A 22,830-nucleotide genomic window follows, 5' to 3' on the forward strand; every position below is an offset into this window, starting at 1 on the left:
CTATACGGGACAGACACTCCCACATCCCGACTGCTAGCTACAGTCCCAGCCGAAAGGCCAAGGGGTGACAAAATGTCACATTTCTACATATGACTCGGAGGGTCATCGGTTATTCAATCGTCAATCAGCATGGTTACATACGAGTTCACATTCAGACCTTTAATTAACACATTTAGAATTAGAGGCAAAACAGACTCCCCGAGGTGTATTGTACATTTAATACTACCCGGAGCCTGCATTTTCATTACATGTAACCGGCAGTGGCACTGCTGGGGTAAAACACTATTTTTCCCAATTACTTTACATAAATGAAGTTCAAAACTATATTTTCATACTAATAGTTTCATTGGGAAAACTTTTACATTTCCAAAGGATCAAACATGCAAACAACCGGGTCTTGGTAGAAGACTACTTTTATTGGAAAACATACGGTTTTCTAGGGAGTATACTATTTTCAAACATTGAAGTCAGTTATTATACTACATTGTTGTAAACATTTTTATACAAGTAATGACACTAAATACTTATGAACTCACCAGCTTTATGCTGATACTCGTTTTCAAAATAACTTGTATTCTCAGGTCATCCGTAGACAGGTACAGATGCAGTTTTTGAGACGATGGAGCACATACGAGACTCCTCTTTTATTTTGATTATATTTTTGGTGTCTTACAAACTATACAGAACACGCTTGTATTACAATTATTATTTAATGCAATGGATGTTGATGCTTGTCTTTACTATTATGCATTGTTATGATACTGTACATGACATCCTCCACCCCAGAACGTATTCCGCCGTTCTCAGTTTTGGGGTGTGACAGATTGGTATCAGAGCACTGTTTATAGTGAATCAAGTATATCAACCCATAAAAGATATACGAACTATAAACACATCGGGATTAAAACACTCTGACCAAGAAAATATACTTTTAAATAATAAAATATTTAACTAAGTATATATATACAGTTACCCATACCAGTGTCAGTATCATACTAGAACAGAACAAAAGTATTACGATTGTTGAACAACACAATTAGGCTTAGAGACATATTGTCAAACCTAAGGGGATATAGCCTGATCAACTATATTTTCTGAGGAGTGACTAGCATGTGCCTAAGAATGATTGTGGTGTTGCAAGAAGTCTAAAAATTTGCCCACACTACTACAAGAGCATTAGAACAAGAATACTATAGGAGTATTCTGCATTACTATGAATTACATATGTGAGAACTAAAAAGGTCGTTACTAGTAGGACAATAGTTGCTAAGTGGGTACACCAAGGTTACATGTGACTAAGGCGCTATAGACTTAGAATCTGTGATCTTTGCTTTACTTCCTGTTCCTTGTTTGGTTGTGGATTTAGAGTTAGGATCACTTATTCGAAGGTCTATCCTGTCTCGGTTGCATGTAATTGGTATGCACTATGCAAGTATTGAATCAACTAATAACGATCATTTTATAAGTATCTTAGATTAGTACGTCTATTAACTATTATTTCCCCATTCTCGCGTAGATAGCATGGGTGGCTTTCATCTCCCTGGCGATCCATACTATCCAAACCAAGGCATTGGAGAATGGCTTGATGATGAGCCAGAAGATGATCACCCAATCCCTTTGGATGATCATCTCGCAGAAGGCTTTTCAGATGACACCGACTCCGAACCAGAAGTCAACAACCTACCCCCAGTAGCTCCAAACCCCAACCCCCGTCCGACGTTTCAAGGACCCACTCCCATGTGGGCAACAACCTTGAACCAATGGAGTGATGAGCAGGGTCAGCCCTTACCCTTCAACGGAGACCGAAGCTTTTACAATGTAATCGAGGGAGGATCAGCTGACCGAGTCCTGCCCATCATGGTCTGAAGGATTGCTAGGAACGTCGAGCAAGGTCATGCGGCCATCGAGCGAGTAGTAGAAATTGATGTCAACTCTAGCCTTAACACAATCCGTATTCGTCAACTCGAAGAGACGGTGGATAGGACTAGGAGGACTAATGAGACTCTGCAGCAGCAACTAGCTGCATCCCGAGCCAAAGTCATGGAACTCCGAGTGCGTCGGAGAGCGCATGAGCGACATCTTCAGGAAGTTGTACGTCAACTGGCAGACCTAAGGGTTCGTCCAAGAGACACTCGTCGCCGGTAGAAGATGTCAACTCGTTTTTACTTTTTAATTAAGGAATAGCCTTTCTTTCCTATTCTCTAGAGAGCACTTGTCTGTAAAACATTCCTAACTTTTAAAAGTACTCTGGCTAGACTTTTAAACTGCCAACATTTTCCCCTGATGGTTTGATGTCAGACCTACTGTTAGGTCAACTTTCCTGAACTCATTTTACATCAGTAATACCAGTAATATTGGAAGATATCTAATCTATTGGAAAGTTCTTACTCTTGTGTTTCCCTACTCTATTGTTATGTCACTACCTAACAGTTGGACTATGGCGATTTAGTCCATGAAACACTCTCATTTGTACTTATAGTTGATTCTTACGGCTATCATCGTTTCTATAAACTTTCAGTAAAAGATGCCGCCTCGCAAGCGTACGACCAGAAGCATGCCTGCATGTCAAACTCCACCACCACCACCCCCTCCGCAGTTCGATGCGGTGATGTTTCAAGCAGCTGTGACTGCAGCTGTGACCGCAGCTATGGCCCAAATAAATTCTGGTGACGCAAGTGGAGCTGGAACGGGCACCAACTCTAGACATGGTGAAATCCACCCACGTACACAGGGGTGTACCTATAAGGATTTCATGAACTGCAAACCAACATTCTTCAATGGTACCGGAGGGATCATTGCACTGTCCCAATGGATCGAAAGAACTGAAGCCATCTTCGAGATGTGCTCGTGCCCCGAAGAAAGAAAGATAAAGTTCGTTGCTTGCACCTTCACTAAAAGGGCCCTGACATGGTGGAATGGCCATGTCAAATCACTCTCTTTGGTAACAGCCAACGCCATGGGCTGGGACACACTGAAAGACATTCTGACAAGGGAGTACTGCGCTAGGGGCGAAATCCAGAAACTCGAGGAGGAACTTTGGAACCTCAAGATGAAGGGGAGCGACATAGTGGCGTATACAGCCAGGTTCTGCGACCTGGTGACTCTGTGTCCTAACATGGTCCCCACCGAAGGCAAGAAAATTGAAAGATACATCTGGGGTTTAGTGCCCCCGTATCGAGGGAACGTTCTAGCATCACACCCTACGACCTTTGACAGTGCCAAGGAATTGGCCCAAAGGTTGATTGATCATGAAGTTCCTTACACTCCATCAGCAACCACAACGGTTGCCACTGCAGCGACCAAGACATCCGACAACAAAAGGAAGCGGTGGGACCGAAAGAAGGGTAAACCAGCCCAATCCTCTTCAAAGAACCAACAAACGATGGCTGTCCATGCTGCCACTACTCCTGCTGCCCCTGTACATGCCAAAACATATGCAGGGAGCCTACCCAAGTGCACCAAGTGCTCTTTCCATCACAACGGCCCCTGCTGGGAAATGCACTGCACTAACTGTGACCGGAAGGGCCATACAGCCCGGTTTTGCCGAACACCACCCAAACCCATTTCCCAGTTCCCCAGTTCGGGAGTAATCCAGGCCTGCTACGGCTGTGGCGAGGTAGGACATTTCAAAAGAAACTGTCCAAAGGCTGGGAATGCGGGAGGAGCAGGCAGACTACTTTCTATTGGCCATAATGAAGCAGTAGCAGACCCCACAGTAGTCACGGGTACGTTCCTTCTTGATAACTCTTATGCTTGTATCCTATTTGATAGTGGGGCAGAGAGGAGCTTTGTAAAACAAAACTTTAAACACTTACTTAAACAATCACCGAAACCACTAAAAGAAACCTTCGTCATAGAAATGGCTAACGGAAAGACAGAGAGTTCTAACGAGATCTACATAGATTGTACCCTCACGCTAGATAACCATTCGTTTCCAATCGACCTCATACCAGTAGCAATCAAGAGCTTCGATGTCATTGTGGGTATGGACTGGTTGAGTCTCCATCGTACCGATATTCTGTGTTTCGACAAAGCAATCCGTCTAAACCTACCAAATAACGAAACCTTGTTGATCTACGGAGACAAACCCAAAACGAGCCTCCGTATCATCTCAAGTATTCAAGCCCAAAAGTACTTGCGTAAGGAATATCGCGCGTTCCTTGCACACGTCGTCGACACAAACCAGAAAACGAAAGACCTAAAAGACTTCCCCGTAGTACGCGATTTCCCCGACGTCTTTCCAGAAGAGCTACCAGGTGTACCTCCGCAACGACAAGTCGATTTCCGAATCGACTTAATCCCAGGAGCTACCCCCGTAGCCAAATCGCCCTATCGTCCAGCGCCTGCTGAGATGCAAGAACTGTCCGGTCAACTTAACGAACTGCTCAACAAGGGCTTCATAAGACCAAGCTTCTCACCCTGGGGAGCACCGGTCTTGTTCGTGAAGAAGAAAGACGGATCGTTCCGTATGTGCATCGATTACAGAGAACTCAACAAACTGACGGTCAAAAATCGTTACCCTCTTCCTCGTATAGACGATTTATTCGACCAACTGCAAGGGGCTAGTTACTTCTCTAAGATCGATCTAAGATCTGGGTATCACCGGTTACGAGTGCTTGAGGAGGATGTCCCGAACACAGCTTTCCGAACTCGTTACGGACACTACGAGTTCGTGGTGATGCCATTCGGACTGACCAATGTGCCCGCAGTAGTCATGGACTTAATTAATAGAGTATGCCGTCCTTACTTGGATCAGTTTGTCATCGTCTTCATTGACGACATACTTATCTACTCTCGAAGTAAGGAGGAGCATAGCAATCATCTACGACAAGTCCTGGAAACCTTACGATCGGAGAAGCTATACGCGAAGTTCTCTAAGTGCGAATTTTGGATCCGAAGAGTTAAAATTCTTAGGACATGTGGTGAGCGAAGAAGGAATCCACGTGGACCCATCCAAAATTAAGGCTATTGAGAACTGGTCAACACCAAAGACGCCTACAGAAATCCGTCAATTTTTAGGCCTCGCTGGCTACTACCGCAGATTCATTCAAAACTTCTCTCGAATCGCGAAACCCCTGACTACATCGACCCATAAAGGCGTGGCCTTTGACTGGGAAGAGAAGCAAGAGAAGGCATTCCAAACCCTGAAGCGAGCCTTATGCACCGTACCGATACTGTCCCTCCCCGAAGGGGCTCGGCTGTGTTCTGATGCAACGAGGTAAGGTTATCGCCTACGCCTCAAGACAGCTGAAGACACACGAGGTCAACTACACCACACACGACCTCGAATTAGGAGCGGTGGTGTTCGCCCTAAAAATCTGGAGACACTATCTGTATGGTACGAAGAGCACCATCTATACCGACCACAAAAGCCTCCAACACATCTTCAACCAGAAAGAACTCAACATGAGACAACGACGGTGGGTCGAGCTACTTAATGACTACGAATGCGAAATTCGTTATCATCCGGGTAAAGCCAACGTAGTAGCAGACGCCCTAAGTCGGAAGGAATACTCTGGTCGAAGAGTCAAATCATTAACTATGACTATCCATTCGCATCTATCTGCATAGATAAAGGAGGCTCAACTCGAAGCCTTGAAACCTAAAAATGTGGCGGGAGAATCCCTGCGAGGAATGGATAAGAACCTGGAAGCCAAGGGTGACAGAGCCTTATATCTCATAGACCGGATCTGGACACCGAAACACGGTGGCTTCAGAGACTTGGTCATGAAGGAAGCACACAACACTCGATATTCCGTCCACCCAGGTTCAGATAAGATGTATCTGGATCTCAAGAAATCATACTGGTGGCCTAACATGAAGGCAGAGATTGCTACCTTCGTGAGTAAATGCCTTACTTGTGCCAAGGTCAAGGTCGAATACCAGAAACCATCAGGTCTACTCCAGCAACCGGAGATACTTGAATGGAAGTGGGAGCGGATCACTATGGACTTCATGACCAAGCTACCCAAGACAACGGGTGGACTTGATACCATATGGGTCATCGTCGATAGATTGACCAAGTCCGCACACTTCCTACCCATCAAAGAAACCGACAAGATGGAGAAGCTCACAAGAACATACATTAGGGAGATCGTACGACTGCATGGTGTTCCTATATCTATTATCTCCGATAGAGATAGTAGATTCACTTCGAGGTTCTGGCAGTCACTACAAAACTCCTTAGGAACGAGGCTGGACATGAGTACAGCCTACCATCCACAGACCGACGGACAGAGTGAGAGAACTATCCAAACCTTGGAAGATATGCTGCGAGCCTGTGTGATCGACTTCGGGAAGGCGTGGGATACCCACTTACCTCTCGTCGAATTCTCTTACAACAACAGTTATCACACGAGCATCAAGGCTGCTGCATTTGAAGCCCTCTACGGCCGGAAGTGCAGATCCCCTCTGTGCTGGGCTGAGGTGGGTGACAGAGAAGATCGTTCAGATTCGTGAACGATTGAAAGCCTCTAGAGACAGACAGAAAAGCTTCTAGATTCGTTAACGATTGAAAGCCTCTAGAGACAGACAGAAAATCTACGCAGACAAATGAAGGAAACCTTTGGAATTCCAGGTGGGAGACCGAGTCCTTTTGAATGTCTCACCTTGGAAAGGCTTGATACGCTTCGGAAAGCGTGGAAAGCTGAATCCAAGATACATAGGGCCTTTCGAGATTCTCGCTAGAATCGGCCCCGTAGCTTACAAACTCAACCTACCCCGCGAACTCAGTAATGTACATCCTACCTTCCACGTCTCAAACTTGAAAAAGTGCCTATCCGACGAGACTCTTGTAATCCCACTCGACGAGATCGAGATCAACAAGAGCCTCAACTTCGTGGAAGAACCTGTAGAGATCATGGACCGCGAGGTCAAACGAATGAAACAAAGCCGCATCGCAATCGTGAAGGTTCGCTGGAACGCCAAGCGAGGAACGGAATTCACATGGGAGCGCGAGGATCAAATGAGACTTAAATACCCTCATCTTTTTAATTAGTTATTTTGTAACAACTTAGTTGCCTGAACTCTAATTTCGGGACAAAATTCCCTCTAACGGGGGGATGATGTGACAACCCGAAATTTTCATTTGTATAATCTCTACAGTTAAACACTTCATATAATATTCAAAAAAAAAACATTTCAGTACATTTTTGGCCGGATTTAAGTCCGTTTGGGTGTTTTATTTTATTTTTCGTCAAACGATTAAATAAAAGGAAGTGTCGTTATTAGTGATGTGTAGCAAACAAGACAATCAACACCTTAGCTAGGTGTTTACAGCCAAACAAGAGGTGTTTGGGCCGTAAACACCATTTTCCCAAGAACTCATGCATATAGCATGAGTTTACACACCTTTTCCTCATTTTCCACTTCCCACCTCGAGAACACCAAGCTTTTTCTCTCAAGTATCATAAGTTCATTTCTTCAAATCCACCAAAAATGTAAGGGTTTCCTTCCTAGATTCGTTCATACAACACTTAATGTAGTGTTTATACATCATTTCATCCATGGATTCTTGGTTTTTACTTAGATCTTCAAGTGTTCTTCAAAACACCAAGAACACCAAGAACACACACTAGTGTTTTTGGGCTTTAATCACTCTTACAAGCTTCATATAAGTAAGTGTACCCTTCCTATCTAGTTACTTACTTAGTCTACCTGTTAATCCTTTGGAAAATCATCAAAATCCCCAAGAACATATGTGTTTACGGTTTGGGGATCTCCCAAAACCGTAAACACCCCCAAATGGTGTTTTGATGCCCCTAACACCTTCAAATGCTTGGATAAAAGGCTAGAAACTTGCATGCATGGGCTAGAAACACCAAAACACGAAAAGGTTGAGGCATACATGAGTTTACGGCCGTAAACTCATGGGCTTACGACCGTAAACCCAAGTGTTTACGACCGTAAACTCTCAAGGATGGTCCAAGGACCGTAAACTCCAATGAGGGGTCCTTTTGTGCCCTAACCACTTCCTAAGCCTTTGATTCGAACTTATAACCCTTCCTTGTGAGATATAGGACCTTGAAACACATAAATGCACCATTACCATGAGTTTACGGCCGTAAACTCATGGGGGAAATGGTCCAGCAACCGTAAACACATATAGGGTTCCCATTTGAGGAGTAAAATCCAAGGTGAGGCCATACTCTCCTTAGATGCAACCCTTAGCACTCCCAGCACTTGAAACATAGTGTTTTCATTGATTTAGTGTGTCTTTACTTACTTAATTAGTGATTAAATAACTAATTAGATACATTTATGTATCACTACATGTTACATAGGATCCGTGTGTGTGTCCAAGTCCTCACTTGGCACCTTGCATCGTACCCGACATTTCCATCCACTCCACTCACTACAGGTGAGTTCATACCCCTAAATCAACCTTTTAAATGATTTTAAATGCTTTTATGGGGGGAATACAAGTTGAACTGTTATAGTTATTATATCAATCACATGTGATTAATAACTAGAACAGACTACAAGATTTGCTACTGTTTTCAAATTACCATCAGACCTTGGATTTTTCAAGTGTTTCAAACCTTTTATCAAACTCTTTTAATGCCAAAACTGTTTTCAAACTCTTTTAAACATACTTTATTTTCAAACCCATATCTATACTAATATATATATATATATATATATATATATATATATATATATATATATATATATATATATATATATATATATATATAAGTAAGACTTGAAGGACTTAGGACTGATAGCTCACCTTATTTCCTGTTCCTCGTTTGGTTGTGGACTTAGGGTATTCGGTTATTTGTCCGACTGTCGTTGAATTCTTAGTTATATATCATATATATTTGTGTTAGATATAAAAGTCTTCACTTCAGTTCGATATTTTTGTAACAAAGGCATGCAACCAACATTACCATTTAACTATAATAGGTGTAGTTAAGGATTACTACTCATTACTACTATTACAATGACACTTACTAGAGTCAGTACAGTCATGAGTCAATACATGCTAAATACTATACGAAGAGAATACTATATACTATACAAGAGAACACTCTATACATTATACCAGAAAATACATTATACAATATACAAGAGAATATACTATAATTAGAATGTGACATACTACTTCTCGATACGACACTTCACAGTGGTATCACCGTGTAACCAGAGTCTCCTGGAGGGAGAGCGGGCATTGTGTGTATAGATCTATACGGGACAGACACTCCCACATCCCGACTGCTAGCTACAGTCCCAGCCGAAAGGCCAAGGGGTGACAAAATGTCACATTTCTACATATGACTCGGAGGGTCATCGGTTATTCAATCGTCAATCAGCATGGTTACATACGAGTTCACATTCAGACCTTTAATTAACACATTTAGAATTAGAGGCAAAACAGACTCCCCGAGGTGTATTGTACATTTAATACTACCCGGAGCCTGCATTTTCATTACATGTAACCAGCAGTGGCACTGCTGGGGTAAAACACTATTTTTCCCAATTACTTTACATAAATGAAGTTCAAAACTATATGTTCATACTAATAGTTTCATTGGGAAAACTTTTACATTTTTAAAGGATCAAACATGCAAACAACCGGGTCTTGGTAGAAGACTACTTTTATTGGAAAACACAGGGTTTTCTAGGGAGTATACTATTTTCAAACATTGAAGTCAGTTATTATACTACATTGTTGTAAACATTTTTATGCAAGTAATGACACTAAATACTTATGAACTCACCAGCTTTATGCTGATACTCGTTTTCAAAATAACTTGTATTCTCAGGTCATCCGTAGACAGGTACAGATGCAGTTTTTGAGACGATGGAGCACATACGAGACTCCTCTTTTATTTTGATTATATTTTTGGTGTCTTACAAACTATACAGAACACGCTTGTATTACAATTATTATTTAATGCAATGGATGTTGATGCTTGTCTTTACTATTATGCATTGTTATGATACTGTACATGACGTCCTCCACCCCAGAACGTATTCCGCCGTTCTCAGTTTTGGGGTGTGACACTCTTAAAAACGATGTTGTCAATAAATGAGATAAACCCTGGTGACTATACAGACTTAGTGTCGATTCCTTAGGATACTCCTTAGGAATGAATGAACGAGGAATAACTGAATCTTAGGGTAGATCCTTAAGAGTAAAGAAGATAATTGGGGATGGGTAATTGGGTTGATTGTTTGATGTTTAACATAATAATTATATTATTGTGGGTTGAAAACCCTATGTACTCACCAGGTTTCCCAACCTGACCCACTCAAGCTTATTTGTATCACAGGTGTCGATATGAAGCTACTTTACACTGAGGGATTTAAAAGAGATGTAGATCACTAGTTTAAATGAATGTAAGTTCTGTTTATGCTTATGTTTCTGTATTGACAACGACATCCCAAGGTTTTGAAAATGAATAAAAATACATTTCTTCGGAAATGCTTTGATAACGTATTTATCATGTTTTACTGGGAACAAATTCCGCAACACTTTTATTAAAAGAGATACTCTGATTTTTATAAAGCATAAACAAAATCGGTCTTTTCTGGCCGTGAAAATGGGGATGTCACAGTAGATTCCAATATTCTTGGTTTAATTTTTCCCTAATTGGCTAGAGTATTCTCCAACAACACATGCTTCTTATTGTTTTATTTTTTTATATATTTAATGATAAACCAAGTGTGTGTCATGGTTACGATGCATTTACTGTTAAAGGATTTGACAATTGGAAAAAAGTTAATGACGGGAAAAAGTGTGCGTTCTTGAAACATATTGGTTGCTCACAACATAGAAATGCTGTTGCATTCGCTGAAATCTTGATGAACCAAGCAGCACACATTGAAAATATCATAGTGAAGCAAAATGAAGCACAAATATTGAAAAACTGTTTACGATTAAAAGTTTCAATTGACACGGTTAGTTGGTTAACCTTCCAAGCTTGTGCTTTACGAGGACATGATGAAATTCCAAATTCCAAAAATCGTGGTAATTTTCTCCAACTACTAAAACTTCTAGCATCTTATAATGATGAAGTTGCAAATGTTATATTAGAGAAAGCTCCTTATAATTCAAAGTATACTTATGGGGAAATTCAAAAAGAAATTCTTAGTATTATTGCAAATAAAGTTCGAAAGCATATTCGTAGTGAAGTGGGGGATTCATACTTTTGTGTCATGGTTGATGAGTCACGGGATGAGTGTAAAAAAGTGCAAATGGCGATAGTTTTGAAATTTGTTGATGTGGAAGGAATCATACGGGAAAGGTTCTTGGATTTGGTTGATGTTAAGGATACCTTATCATTAACCTTGAAAAAAAAATATGTGGAGACAACTTTAACACTATCAATTTGATGTTAGTAAAATCCGTGGCCAAGGTTATGATGGTTCTAGTAATATGAGAGGGGAATGGAATGGATTGCAAGCACTTGTTCTTAAGGATTGTCCTTATGCATATTATGTTCACTGCTTTGCTCACAGATTGCAACTAGCCTTGGTGGCTGCATTAAGGGAAATTATTCCGGTACACCAATTTTTCACAAACTTAATTTTTACAATTAACGTAGTTTGTGCTTCCAGTAAGTGCCATGATGAGTTACAAAAGGCAAAGGCAACTGAGATTGAACAATTATTGGAACTAGGTGAAATCGAATTAGGTAAAGGATTGAATCAAGTTGGGACATTAAGAAGAGCTGGTGATACACGTTGGGGTTCTCATTTTCGTTCCGTTTGCAGTTTGATCGACATGTTTGCTTGTACTCGTGTTGTTCTCTAAGGAATAATTGATGACGTATCCGCTACTTATTCTCAACGCAGAGATGCTGATGCAACTTAATGTTATCTGAAATCATTTGAGTGTGTTTATTCTTCACCTGATAAAGGAAGTAATGGGAAAAACTGATATACTTTCTCAAGCTCTACAAAAGAAATCCCAAGATATTCTTAATGCTATGGAGTTAGTTTCAGCAACAAAGGAGGGTCTAAATGATTTTAGAAACAAAGGATGGGAGTCTTTAATTGCACAAGTAAAGTTTTTTTGTGAAAAACACGAAATAAATATGCCAGATATGAATGCTCCATATACTTCTACTCGATACCGGCCTCGAAAGACAGATAATCATGTTACTTTTGAACATTTTTATCGAGTGGATTTGTTTACAACTACATTGGACAAACAGTTACATGAGTTGAATAGTAGATTCAATGATCAGGCGATGGAGTTGTTAAGTGTTAGTTCTACTTTAGTTTCTAAAGTAATTAACGTTGATCAAATTTGTCTTCTTGTTGAGAAGTATTATCCTGACGATTTTACGGAGCAAGAGAGGATTCAATTACGATATCAATTGGAGATGTTTAATATTGATATGTCAAAGAATCCAAGGCTAAGTGGTGTATCAACTATTGCTGACCTATGCACGCGTCTTGTGGAAAATCAGATACGTGAGACATATTATTTGCTTGATAGAGTGGTTAGGTTAATCTTGACATTTCCGGTTTCTACCGCAACAACAGAGAGGGGATTTTCAGCAATGAAAATATTCAAGAACCGTCTTCGCAATAAGATGTCGGATGATATTCTCGCAAACAACTTGGTGATTTACATAGAAGAGAAATTGCTGAAAACATTAATTCGAAGTCTGTAATTGATGAATTTAAAGACATTAAAGGTCGTCGGGTTGTGTTGTAATCCTTTTTCTATGTGTTTTTGGTGTTTATTTTTTGAAAACAATTTGTTTTTTTTAAGAATGTTAATTTCAATTTATAATATTTTCGCCCCCCCCCCAAGTTAATTGTTCAAGCTCCGCCACTGCCTACAACACAAAGCAGGACCGCCTCAACCCAACAAGACATGTCGCCATATGCAACCAATAAACATGAACACAGAGCCAACAATTACAGATAATCATACAGTTCTACTGAACAGCTACAAACTATCATATCACTATCCTGACCAGAATAAATAACCTAGTGGGCCGACATTGGTGCCTTCGAGCCACGGGTATAGTGAGGAAAACTCACCTCTCAGTCTGAATGCACTCTGAATAAATCTCGATCCCAAAAATCGGCTCAACGATCACCTAACTAAAACCAAGGACCTAATCTCAATTAATCATCTCAAAATACCTAAAATACCCATAGGTCAGTTTGGTCAAAACCTTTGTCAAAGGTTAAGGTCAACGAGTCAGCTCGGTTCACTCAGTTGAGTATGCAGGGCGTACTCAGCTCCTACGCTGGGCGTTCTCAGGCTTGACCGGAATCGGGCGGTTGACCCCGTACACACGGTGTATGATAGGTTACACACGACATACACTCATCATCTCTTTTCCTCAATAAGAGCTTAATGCATTAAGCTCTCACGTCCCAATTTTAGATCCAATGCCAAAATACCACTAAGAGTTATAAAGTTTCCAACTTTATGACTTTGCATGCCTAATAAGTGCTCAATACACAATATCCTAAGTTTTTAGCACCTTAAGACCTTCTAGAGCATGCATTGGGAAACAATAAGCATCAAGACCACATTTTTAGGACTCAAGACCCCTCATTAGGTCTGAAAGGACGACTTATTTGATTAAGAGCATGCCATGCTCAAGAATCATCATAGTTAGGACAAAATATGCCCTAAATGAAGAAATGGATAGATGTACAAGATAAAATGATCAAGCAATGAGCTTTTTACTTCTTGGAGGTTGCTAGCAAGGAGAGAATCCCAGATCTAAGTTGATTCCAAGATCCAAGGTCATCCAACCACCTTCTTCTTCTTCTTCTTCAAGACTACCACCAAAACACAAAGAAGAGCTCAAGATGCACTCTTCTCACTTAGGGTTAGCTGGAGGAATGTTTTATTAGGTGGAGGATAATGAGGGAATGAGAAATGAGGTGATAATGATGCTTATATATAGATGAAACCCTAAAAATTAGGGTTTGAGGATTCATCACGTATGCCCTGTGTACGCGGTGTATGCTTAGCATACTAAGGTCCACCCAAGTATGCCCAGCATACACAACGTACGCCCAACGTACTAAGGCTTTAGCCAAAAATCACCAAAATGCCATTGTAGGCCATTCTTGCAATCTTTCTCAAGCCCAAGGGTCAAAATGCAATATTCCTTCATACATAGGGTTTAAATTCAAAATTCCTCATCATCGGGATGTTACAATTCTCCCCCACTTGAATTAGACTTTGTCCTCGAAGTCAGTTATTGCGAATAACTCTGGGTAGTGCTCCTGCATCTCCTCCTCCGGCTCCCAAGTCCACTCAGAGCCTCTCCGATGTTGCCACTGAACCCTTACCAAATCTCCTTGTTGCGTAGGACCTTCACCTTTTTGCCCACTATCGCTACCGGCCTCTCAATATAATTCAGGCGCTCATCGACCTGAATATCATCCAAAGGGAACACCGCCTCATCGTCCAACACACACTTCCGCGACTGCGAAACATGGAAAATGTTGTGGATATGGTTGAGCTCACTTGGCAAATCCAACCCGTAGTCCACCCTACCTAACCTGGCGATCACACAGAATGGTCCAATATACCGGGGACCCAATTCCCCCTCTTCCTGAAGCGTATCACACCCTTCCATGGTGAGACCTTTAGTAGCACCATATCGCCGACCTGGAACTCCAACTCTGATCGACGCCAGTCGACATAGCTCTTCTGTCGAGTCTACGTTGTCTGCAATCTCTGCCTGATCTACTGTGACAACCCGAAATTTTTTTGCTTTAAAAGCTCAGTCAGTCAACTCAACTGAGTGTCAGACTCATTGGTATTGAGTTCTAGCCTAGTTAAAGGTCATTCTAAGGAGTTTTGAGCCTAGTACACTTAAGAAATAAGTGTTAGAATGTACCTGCTAGAGACACTGTTCAACAAATCAAGCCTTAACCTCATCAAAAGGAGTTCAGAGCCACAACACTTGAGTTTACGGCCGTAAACTCAAGGTGGGTCATAAACTCCCCCTTAAAGGCTCATTTCCTTCACTTTTCATTCATTATCTCATTTCCACCTCAAGAAACTTGATTTCTCTCTCAAGTATCATCCCGATTTTCATCCTAGATCATCGAAAGTTGTAAGTATTCTTCCTTGATTTGTTGATACATCTCCTAATCTAGTATCATCTAATGATTCCATCCATGAAATCATTCCATTTGCTAGATCTTCAAGTTTCACCAAGAACACCAAGAACACACACTAGTGTTCTTGGATCTTAATCACCATTTCAAGCCTCTATATCGTAAGTACTCTTCCCTATGCTTGATATCTAGTTAGGACTCATGCATAGAGCCTTAAAAACATCAAAAACACAAGAGCAAAAGGAGTTTACGGCCAAGCCATCTCCCATGGCCGTAAACCCCTTTAAGGGTGCCATTTGGAGCATAAACCCTCCTAGATGCAAAGCTTGTGACCTAGAACCCTTCCTTGATGGAAATAGGACCTTAAACACCTCTCAAATGCATAATGACCATGAGTCTACGGCTGTAAACTCCTTTGGGCCGTAAACTCATCAAAAGCCTCCATTGAGTTGGTCTTTCTCATCCTTGTGTAGAGCAAAAGTCCCTCAAGCTTCCCTAGACTTCAAACAAACACTTATGCATGTTTGACCATGAGTTTACGATCGTAGACCCATGGTAGTAAACTCATGATATTGCCATTCCACTCTCCTTTGATGAATCACATGTGATTCCAACACTTGGTCAAAGTGTTTCCTAGTCCCGGAAGGTGTTTCCTTTCATATAGTTGCTTATAAACACTATATTCATGCCAATATATGTCATTTAGGACTTATTGTGTCTCGGGACTTCATTCGTGGAACTTCTCATCCTTACAGGCGTATTCGTTGAATCACCCACATCAGGTGAATTCATACCCCGTAATGAATCTTTTAACTGTTTTAAATGCTTTTAAGGGGGGGAATACAAGTTGAACACAATGATAATTGTGTAATTGTTTGTTATAAAAATCTTTCAAAATGTTGCTTATGTCTTTTATAAGTGATCAAAACATTTCAAAAACTCTTTTAAAGTTATGTTACTTTATAGTTAATCAAACTCCGTCGTTAAAGTACAAGCACAGCTTAGTAGTAAAATGAGTCTTTTCAATAACAGTTCAAGTAAAAACATTAGTAAACTATAATAGGTATAGTTTAGGAAGATACTATTCATTACTTCTAGTACAATGAAGCATTCAAAGAGTCAGTTCATACATGAGTCAAACATACTATGATGAGAAAACAAACAGAACATACATACATACTAGACAGAGAGAACATACAATACAGCTAGTACATACATTACATATACAAGTATACAATAACATAAATGTGAACCATCGTTCGGGGCATGGCATCACCTATCATGGCTCGATTTGTAGCCAGAATCTCCTGGAGGGAGAGCGTGAATTTGTGTATAGATCTATACTGGATTGACTATCCTACACCTTGCTGTTAGCTACAGTGGGACTTGCAAGTCTACGGGTGCCAAATGTCATTTCTTCCGATGTCTTTCATCGTCGTGTTATTAGTCGATAGTATGGTGCAACCATTTCACATTTAATCTTAATTAACGGTGGGATTAAGGTAGAAAGTAAAGCAGTAGTTACTATAATACAACACTACAGTACTTTATTATTTCCCCATTTCATTCACATTGTGATCTTCTCACAATAAACAGTAATGTAAAAACTATATTTTTGGTTAATGATAGTCTCACTTGGGAAATTACACAACTCATGCAAGAAACAAACATAGATAACATTAGATGCCTTGGTAGAAGTCTACGTTTAGTAGAGAGGACCATAATGCTAACCTTATGATTCCTTAATATATACATCAAAGGATATATATATCAATAGGATCCGACAGGTAATAGGATTTGTGCTCTCCGCTTCATTTCCTGTTCCTTGTTTGGTTGTGGGCTTGGAACGAATTCACCCAGTCTATTTTCTATTCGATTCTAGATATATATATATATATATATATATATATATATATATATATATATACACACATTAAGTCATCATAAGGGTACCAGGTATGGGTCGAGTCATAGGACACAGAGTCAATGCACAGTTTTCTAGTACAAAACATACTTTCCAAATCAGAACTTTCGGTATACAAAACTAGAAACTTACCAGTTAAGGGTTTAATCCATTTTATTAAACCGGTATAAACTTAAAGGACCTTAGGTGATTAACTCTATAATACCTGAGTTTATACATCATGGTTATATATTATTCATACCTAATAGGTAGTTGGATGTGTGCTTTCCGCCTTTCTTCATGTTCCTTGTTTGGTTGTGGGCTTAGGGCAGATTCACCCAATTAACTTTCTATTCGATATTAGATCATGTATAGCCAGTATAAACTAAGTGATTATAGAAGTAATCACTGTGGTCACCATTTTATTATAAGAAATAAGGGTTTTCTTAAAGAATTTTTTCATTAAATATAAAGGAACCATTACAATTAACTCCATGAGTAACAATTGAATACACCAGGGTTATATACCACAATGATCAAACAAACAATGGGATGTGTGCTTTCCGCCTTAGGGCAGATGCGCACAATAGATTGTTTGTTTACTCTGAGTCTTATATAACTTGTATCCATTTAGTACTCATAGAAGGGATTGTAGAGTCATTTTTACTTATCTCTCATTAAAGTAGGAAATATAGGATTTTCTAGAGGAACAGGCGAACTTTTCTAAACAGAACTTACAACTTACTACACTTTTCAACTACATTTTCAAATACATTTTCAACTACATTTTCAACTACATTTTCAACAACATTTTACAACTTACTTACATCACTAAAATCTTATGAACTCACCAGCTTAATTGCTAATCAACTCTTTCAAATAACTTGTATTCTCAGGAGCCTAGTAGACAGGTACTCGTGCTGGGAATTCAAAAGATGGAGCATAATAGCTTCAAGTCTTGTTTTGTTATTTGCTTATGAATTCTATGTTTTGTGAACACACACACATTGTAAACACTTTCTTTCTAATGAAATGGTTGTTCATTACTTGCTTACTATAATGAATATCTTGTGATACTAAACATGACGTCCTACACCCCCGAACGTTTCCGCCGTTCCGGTTTTGGGGTGTGACAGATTGGTATCAGAGCATTGTTTATAGTGAACTAAGTATATCAACCGATAAAAGATATACAACTATAAATACATTGGGGCTTAAGTGCTCTGGATAATGATATATTTTAAGAGTATAACGATAAGTTATAAAAATATACCTACTTGCTTATACATGTACATACTAGACCAAGTATCACAAGAAGAACAGAACTAAAGTATTTAAAGGTTGAACACTGTCGTCAAACCTGAACAGTTATGTAATCATAGCTAGGATCAATATAGCCCGATCAACTATATTCATTCGAGATGTGACCGACATGTGTTTGGGAGTGATGTGGTGTTACAACAGTCTTAAAACTTACCTAACACCAGTCAAGAGAATACTAGATCAAGTACATTAGAGTTAGAATACTATAGGAGTATTCTATGATACCATAACGCAATAACAAGTTTTAAACATACCAAGTAGATTACGTTAAAATACTATAGGAGTATTTTAGGCCATATAAATAACTTATGTGATAACTTAAAAGACCCTTATGGATAGGTCTATAATCTTGCAATGTATACTTCCAAGGTTATATATAATTGAGAATTTATAGACTTAGAATTTGTGATCTACGCTTCACTACCTGTTCCTTGTTTGGTTGTGGTTTTGGAGTAGGATCACTTATTCGAAGGTCTATTTAGTCTTAAGTTATATACAACTTGTATACATTGTGCAATTATAGGAGGACTCTGTAAGGATCACCCCATAAAGTTACCTTAAATCTCATAAGATTCTTTAGTCACTTCCATTCTCGCACGACAAGCCCAGATAGATGTAACCACTTCCTCATAGTAGACAAAAGAAGAGTCCAGGAGGAACAAGAGCAAGTTCATGAGACGTTTTCGAAGAGGGATCAACCGAAGTAACCAAAACGTCTTGTACGTCCCACTAATAAATAATAATCTTGTTAACTTAATGAGCGAGTGGAGACACTACTCACATTATGTGTTAAGATTATTTTCTTACATGCAGCTGGTAACAGTTATTCAGGCAACAAATATTCATTCGATGATAGCCATTTCAAATTCATAGAGTGTATTAGGTATAGACTCTTTTATGAATTGTTTCTAGAACCCTGTGGAAGTTAGGACCCGATACACCCAGAACTAGGATAACCTTGTCTTTTCAGCTTTCGGCTTGTGTCCATTGCTTTAGACTTATTCCGTCTCATCTTTGTATTCTTTTAGCAAAGATGCCTTCTCACAGATCAAACAGACGCACTACTCCGATAACTCCAACACCTCCTCCACAAATCAATGCGGCAGCTCTAAATGCTGTAGTAGCTGCGGCTGTGGCAACAGCCATGGCTCAATATCATCCTACCAGTTCCAGTGGAGGTGGAACACCTGTTCATTCTACTCAAGGTGAGGTCCCTGTGTGCTCGAGAGAGTGTTCCTACAAGGACTTCACCAACTGCAAACCCGTTTCCTTTAATGGGAATGGTGGAGTCATCGCTTTGATGCGATGGTTCGAGAAAACAGATTCGGTCTTCGCAATCTGTTCGTGCCCAGAAGGGAGCAAAGTGAAGTTTGCTGCCTGCACCTTCTCCAACAAAGCCCTAACATGGTGGAACAGCCATGTTAAGTCACTGACCCTATCAGTGGCAAACTCAATAGGTTGGGAGAACCTAAAAGAGTTAATCCTGGAAGAATACTGCCCGAGGGGCGAAGTTCAAAAGCTGGAACAAGAACTATGGGAGCTCACTATGGTCGGCTCAGACATAGTGGCCTACACTGACAGATTTAGTGACTTAGCAGCTCTATGCCTCGGGATGGTTACCCCGGAGAGCAAGAAGATAGAACGATACATTTGGGGTCTGACTGCTCCGACCCAAGGAGATGTGTTGTCTTCTAACCCAACCACATTTGGTAGCGCCAAACGCCTGGCCCAGAGACTCATTGACCACGGAGTCCGCCATGGTGTGGAAGTCCTCGTTCCCGAGCCATTAAAGGGAAAGGACTATAATCAGAAGTCGGGGAAAAAGAGGAAGAAGAAGCGAACAACACAGGACACCCCGCAAGAGCAAGAAGTGAGTACTATGTACGCCGCTACAACGCCTGCTGCTCCAGCACATACCAGTCGATATGCTGGAACCCTCCCAAAGTGTGGAAAGTGCAACTATCACCACACCGGAGTATGCCGGGAAATGCAGTGTCTGAACTGCGACAGAAAGGGACACACCGTCCGTTTCTGCAGGGCACCGGCTCAACCGATCTCCCAAGTTCCCAGAGCTGAAGAAAACCAAGCCTGTTATGGCTGTGGTGAGGCTGGACACTATCATAGGGACTGCCCAATAACAAAGAACTCAGGAGCGGATGGACGAATTCTGATGATCACCGCAAGGGAATCAACCCCGGAGTCGTTGACGAGCAACGGTACGTTTTCGAAATAGTAATTACTTTGAAAAATTAATTTATATTCATATAAGATTAAAACTTGGGGAAAACACTTCAAAAGTAATTATAATAACTCACATATTGAAATAGATCACATTAATCAAGAGAACTAAAAGATCCGTTTAGAGAAGCTATGATGGTGTAGCATATACATCATGGTTGTGAATAACTAAGAGGTTGTAGGCTTAGAGTGAGTGATTCCGCCTTAATCCCTGTTCCTTATTTGGTTGAGGATTTGAGGCAGAGTTACTCAGTCGACTGTCTTATTCATCTTAATTATCCATAACTTGTATATGACAGGCGATCGTAGTGGTACCAAGGAGGATCATGATATAAAGTATCATCACCAAGTATCAAAGCACTTTCATTTGTATGTATGCGCACATAGCGGTACGATACGTAGGAGTGTTAACATCAAAGGGAAAACAGAAAGCACTGGATCATTTACAAAGAGTACATTGTCGAACACACTAGGAGTACATTATCGATCACGCTAGGGATACATCATCATGTAACAGACGTTTCGTTCAAATTTGGCCAAAACTTTGTTCAGTAAAGAGTCCGTTACTATCATTCGTCATGAATTGGCGTGGTCCTCACCATACTAAGTTCATATGTTTCTATCGCCTCGATCGGCAAGTTCTCGAAACTTTCGTCATTCATATCGACAGTCTGACCTAAACCTCAGTTTTATCTTTCGTATTCTAAACCCCGAAGTAATCGTGCGAAGAGTACTTTGTCCTCCGAAGCCTTATCGTCAGATATCCGCAGACCGTCACGAAATACCACTCATCCAACAGGCCAAGTTCGAGCACAGAGACTACGGACGAATACAGCCCACCTATCACTATTCAGGGTATACGTGAGGTTGGTATATGATTATAATTACGCAGATTTAGTATGTGTGTTTCCGCCCTATCTCCTGTTCCTTGTTTGGTTGTGGACTTGGGGCAGAGTCGCACATCTGACCGTCTTACTAATCCTAATTATATACAACTTGTATACACGAGGTAATGATAGATGGACCAAGTATAAATCCTATCATGAACACCAGGGCAAAGTTGCCAGGTCTACGAGTAGGTATTCTACCAATCAGAGGAGCGCAACCCCAGTAGTACTGCTAAGAAAGCTAATTTCGAGACGAAATTCCATCTAACGGGGGGATGATGTGAAATCCCGAAAAAATTTTGCTTTAAAAGCTCAGTCATTCAGCTCAACTGAGTGTCAGACTCATTGGTATTGAGTTCTAGCCTAGTTAAAGGTCATTCTAAGGAGTTTTGAGCCTAGTACACTTACGAAATGAGTGTTAGAATGTACCTGCTAGAGACATTGTTCAACAAATCAAGCCTTAACCTCCTCAAAAGGAGTTCACGGCCACAACACTTGAGTTTACGGCCGTAAACTCAAGGTGGGCCGTAAACTCCCCCTTAAAGGCTCATTTCCTTCACTTTTCATTCATTATCTCATTTCCACCTCAAGAAACTTGATTTTTCTCTCAAGTATCATCCCGATTTTCATCCTAGATCATCGAAAGTTGTAAGTATTCTTCCTTGATTTGTTGATACATCTCCTAATCTAGTATCATCTAATGATTCCATCAATGAAATCATTCCATTTGCTAGATCTTCAAGTTTCACCAAGAACACACACTAGTGTTCTTGGATCTTAATCACCATTTCAAGCCTCTATATCGTAAGTACTCTTCCCTATGCTTGATATCTAGTTAGGACTCATGCTTAGAGCCTTGAAACATCAAAAACACAAGAACAAAAGGAGTGTAGGGCCAAGCGATCTCCCATGGCCGTAAACCCCTTTAAGGGTGCCATTTGGACCATAAACCCTCTAGATGCAAAGCTTGTGACCTAGAACCCTTCCTTGATGGAAATAGGACCTTAAACTACTCTTGAATGCATAATGACCATGAGTTTACGACTATAAACTCCTTTGGGTTGTAAACTCATCAAAAGCCTCCATTGAGTTGGTCTTTCTCATCCTTTTGTAGAGCAAAAGTCCCTCAAGCTTCCCTAGCCTTCAAACAAACACTTATACAAACAGAACATACATACATACTAGACAGAGAGAACATATAATACAGCTAGTACATACATTACATATACAAGTATACAATAACATAAATGTGAACCATCGTTCGGGGCATGGCATCACCTGTCATGGCTCGATTTGTAGCCAGAATCTCCTGGAGGGAGAGCGTGAATTTGTGTATAGATCTATACTGGATTGACTATCATACACCTTGTTGTTAGCTACAGTGGGACTTGCAAGTCTACGGGTGCCAAATGTCATTTCTTC

General features: G+C 40.4%; 1 protein-coding gene across 1 annotated transcript; it reads left to right on the forward strand.

Annotated features, from left to right (window-relative positions):
• Nucleotides 1-11,873: 11,873 nt before the first annotated feature.
• Nucleotides 11,874-12,629, forward strand: LOC145164796 (uncharacterized). Its single transcript, XM_079083475.1, has one exon. It carries the CDS (start codon nt 11,874-11,876, stop codon nt 12,627-12,629), a length of 756 nt encoding a protein of 251 aa, XP_078939601.1.
• The last annotated feature ends 10,201 nt before the right edge of the window (nt 12,630-22,830 follow it).

Source organism: Lactuca virosa, chromosome 3, assembly GCF_052849685.1.
Source record: "Lactuca virosa cultivar CGN04683 chromosome 3, Lactuca_virosa_CGN04683_v6, whole genome shotgun sequence".
NCBI lineage: Eukaryota > Viridiplantae > Streptophyta > Magnoliopsida > Asterales > Asteraceae > Lactuca > Lactuca virosa.

Bases quoted from the DNA above. Each gene is read 5' to 3' on its own strand.
- LOC145164796 (XM_079083475.1), top strand. From the start codon at position 11,874: ATGGGAAAAACTGATATACTTTCTCAAGCTCTACAAAAGAAATCCCAA.